The 3,923-nt window shown below is 34.9% G+C and overlaps 1 protein-coding gene across 1 annotated transcript in view; it reads left to right on the plus strand.

The window, feature by feature from the left end:
- The window catches only part of si:dkey-182i3.10, a 17,464-nt gene that overhangs the window by 10,848 nt on the left and 2,693 nt on the right, over positions 1-3,923 (plus strand). Inside the window, exons 10-12 of the mRNA XM_035679635.1 lie at positions 1,667-1,765; positions 2,321-2,537; positions 3,264-3,334. Of these exons, the coding sequence (XP_035535528.1) occupies positions 1,667-1,765; positions 2,321-2,537; positions 3,264-3,334 (387 nt within the window). The remainder of the gene's footprint in view (positions 1-1,666; positions 1,766-2,320; positions 2,538-3,263; positions 3,335-3,923) is intronic.

Genomic DNA, 3,923 nt, shown 5'->3' on the forward strand with positions numbered 1-3,923 from the left:
ATGTCTACAGACAGCTACACGTTACATACAACTTATTGATCACCTGTGTTGTTGTTGTTTACAGTTGTTTACTGTTGTTTACAGTTGTGTACAGTGGTGGGAAGTATCCAGTTACTTTACTTCAGTACAGTTTTGAGGTAATTTACTTGAGTATTTCCTCTTTATGTTACATTTTAGAGGCAAATATGTAAACTTTCACTACATTTATGTTTAAACTTTAGTTAAAAGTTGCTTTGTCAGATGATTAAAACCAACTGTAATATAAATGAGGATGGATTTAATTCTGTCTGTCTGAATTAAAGTGAAGAATCCTGATTTGTTTTGGTTTTCTGAATCAGAATCAGTTTTATTAGGAGTTTAATATCTCAATGTGTAGACCCAGATTTATATGTGCAGTTATATAGAGTTATACATATCTATAAAGTGTGCAAAGGATGCTGAAATAAGTATTTTATGTGTAGATATCTTTATGTACATGGGGTCGGTTTATATGCCAAGTCTTACGTACAGTAAGCACACCATAGGTAGATTTATTAGAATATAATTTATGTTTTACGTAGTTTTTTTAAAGAAATGGAAAATAAGTAATAAACGGTTTCATTAGGAGTCCTAGGGTGAAATGTTGAGTTGGCTATTTTAAGGATTTCTAGTAACTGAATGAAGTCCTGTTAGCCCATAAGGACACTTAAATACATTAAAATCAATCATTAAATAATAATATAATATTACAATAACGGATTATAATGTAGGAGATGATGTTTGAGAACCACTGATTGTAGCTACGGCTGCATGTTATCCTGAAAACATCATATTAATATTATTTTAACAGATATTGTGACATGATTCATGATTAGTGGGAATTATCATTTTCATTCACAAATTTAATTTTCACTGAAGAACTATTAAAGTCATGATTATGTTGTTTGTTTGTACCAAATAAACATGTTTTCTTACATCTGAAGAAAAGTTATATTGATAATATTTTGATTAATTGTGCAGCTTATTGAAAACGACTGTGATCTTAATGAGTGAGTTTAATGCAGCCGTATACCCTGAATAAAGACAATATAGCTGATTGTGTTTTATGTAGTAGAACTAATGGTTGGAAGGAGTTAATATGATTTTGAGTTAGACCAGCTTGTATTTTATAATACTTATACTTTAACTCTTGTTTATCTTGTTTATCTTGTTTATCTGACACGGCCAAAATAAATTGGTGAAACTGAGATTATACAACTTTGTTCCTGGAAGTCTGTGTGTGTGACCTTTTATACATTTGATACTTTAAGAATATTTTTCTAATATCACTAATAGTAGCCGACTTATTGAATGTTGGACTTTACACTATTATTTTTTCACATAAGTAATAGATGTGAATTATATAATGTGAATTATATTCTGTATTAACACAGAGACAATTAGTGTGATTGTTGTTGGGATGTAACAAAGGACTTTACACCATAAGATATAACCTATAATAAGAATATTGGTCCTCTATATCTCTGAGTGCATTATTTATTATTATTAGAGGATTAATAAGCTCTTACTCTATAGTAGAAGTATTAATCTCCCTGATTATCTCATCACCATATTTTCCATTATGTGCTTTAAGTATATATTCAGTGTGTATCTGCCAGCTAACAGTGATCCGTGTTGTTCCCGTCAGGTGATCCAGTTTAGCGTCTTCGTGACATCTCTGGCTCGAGAAGCTGTGGAGAAGATCTGCCAGCTTTTCCATGAATGTTCCTCTCTGCTGCAGTTGGAGGTACGTTGGTGTGTTTGTGTTGCAGTCGTATTGTTGGAGAAATCAGTGTTAGTTTTAAAGGGTGTCATCATATCAGGATCTGATGTCAGCATGTTTTCCTGATGCTGAGTTTCTAACTTCTTATTAAAATATATCTCTACATACAATTTTCACATTTTCACTGTGATGCACAAATGTGAGAAGAAACAGTTTTCTTCAGTCTGTGGTTCTTCTGTTTGTCTCTGATGCACTTTCTTTATCACTTCATAATAGGTTTAAGGCTACATAGTGAGAAGTCTGTTTGATTGCAAGAGAAGAAACAGACTTTACTGTCAGTGTTTATAATGTTATAACAATATGACATGATGATTCAACTAGCTGGACAAAGTTGACATTAAAACTAAAAATTTAGCAGTTCAAAATATTATTTAAACATAATTATTATTATTGTTATTTTAAAGGGCTGGCACTGCACAAACAGCTCACTGTATATGCCATCATAGCGCCCAATTCCAGTGGAAAACCAGGTAGCTACAAAATGATTTGTGTTTAAAAAGCTTAGGTTTGTCTTTGTAGGTGACACAGGGTGCTGCAGAGGTCGAGGACCTGAGGAGGAGACTGGAGGTGGCAGAGACGGAGCTGAAGCTGGTGCTGGAGGGCAGCGGAGGCCAGAGCGCAGCCGAGGAGCTGACGGAGGAAAGCAGCCGCCCGAAGGAGGGGAGGAAGACTCCGACCAATGGAGCAGAAGGAGAGACTGTCCAGAGCCAGCGCTCAGGGAGGAAGAGTCGCAGAGGTGATTGAAAATGTTATGAGACATGTTGATATTTTACACATCACCTCTGGTAACTATCTATTGTTAATCACAAGTTTGAGGGACTTGTCTGTCACTTTACTTTATGCTACTTGATACTTAAAGTTATAGTTAAATATTATACTTTTAACTCCACTGCAGTTATTTGATAGTTAGTTACTTTCCAGAATCAGATTATTAATACAAAATATGAATCAACTAATGAATCCGGATATATTAGACAAACTACCCAGCAGCATATTAAGAACTTAAAATTAGCCCAAATTTTACCAGCTGCAACAATAAGGCGATGAACACATGAATGCATCACTAACTGTAATCCAGTAATCTATATATTTAAGTATATTGTGATGCTATTTTGCTGCTTTTAAACTGTGTTATTACTACTTTTACATATTAAAAGATCTGAATACTTCTTCCACTACTGTACAAATGTGAGGAACAGTAACTACATTTTGTTTTTCTTAAAACTGAAACTTTACAATTTAAAGTTGATTAAAATAAATAGGCCCATAGATTCTACTTAACTGCTGTTGTCTTATGTGTTTGTGCCACTGAGCAGCATATGAAAAATGCATTTAACATATCCGCTAGATAATAATAAACTCCTTTAGATCATTTTAAGTGCTGCGTCTCTGATGTTTCTCTGTCAGAAATTGCCAGAAAAATACTGACAATCAACCTTTTTTTTTTAATATATTTTTACAGTTGTGGCCGGTGGGGATGCTGGAGTGAAGAGAGCGCCTATAATTCACCTCTGGAAAGGCCGAACTTATGAGGTAAAACCCCTGTCTCAACTGTGTTGAGGTTGAATTGGGCTTTTGTACTGGTCTGTCTTTCCCATTTCCTGCTCTCTTCCTCACATGTTTCTCACACAATGATGAAACAGAGAGCATAAACAGGACATATTTCTAAATGAATATGGCCAACTAAAACATAAAATGTCAAAGAATACAATTGAAGTTATTTTTTATGTTTTTGTATTGTTTTATTGCTAAACTACATGACCAAAAGTATGCAGAAACCTGATCATTACACCCAAATACTGTTGATCGTGGGCATGTGGTGCTATAACAGCCTCCACTATTCTGGGAAGACTTTCAACACGATTTCAGAATCTGGCTGCAGAGAATTGCACTCCTTCAGCCGCAAGAGCATTAGTGAGGTCCAATGCTGGTGTTGGGAGATAAGTTCTGGCTCACAGCTGTTCCAGTTCATCCCAAAGATGTTGGGTTGACAGGCCAGTCAACCATTAAAACCATAAAAGCCAGTCAACCATTTAAACGCTGGCATTGTGCATGAGGGCATTCTCATGTTAAAAAGGTTCTACCTCGAACTGTTCACTGTTGTCTAAAATACCATTGTACA

The sequence above is a fragment of the Morone saxatilis genome, unplaced genomic scaffold (genome assembly GCF_004916995.1).
Source record: "Morone saxatilis isolate NCDOM2014 unplaced genomic scaffold, NCSU_SB_2.0 Contig8, whole genome shotgun sequence".
In the NCBI taxonomy this organism is placed as follows: domain Eukaryota; kingdom Metazoa; phylum Chordata; class Actinopteri; family Moronidae; genus Morone; species Morone saxatilis.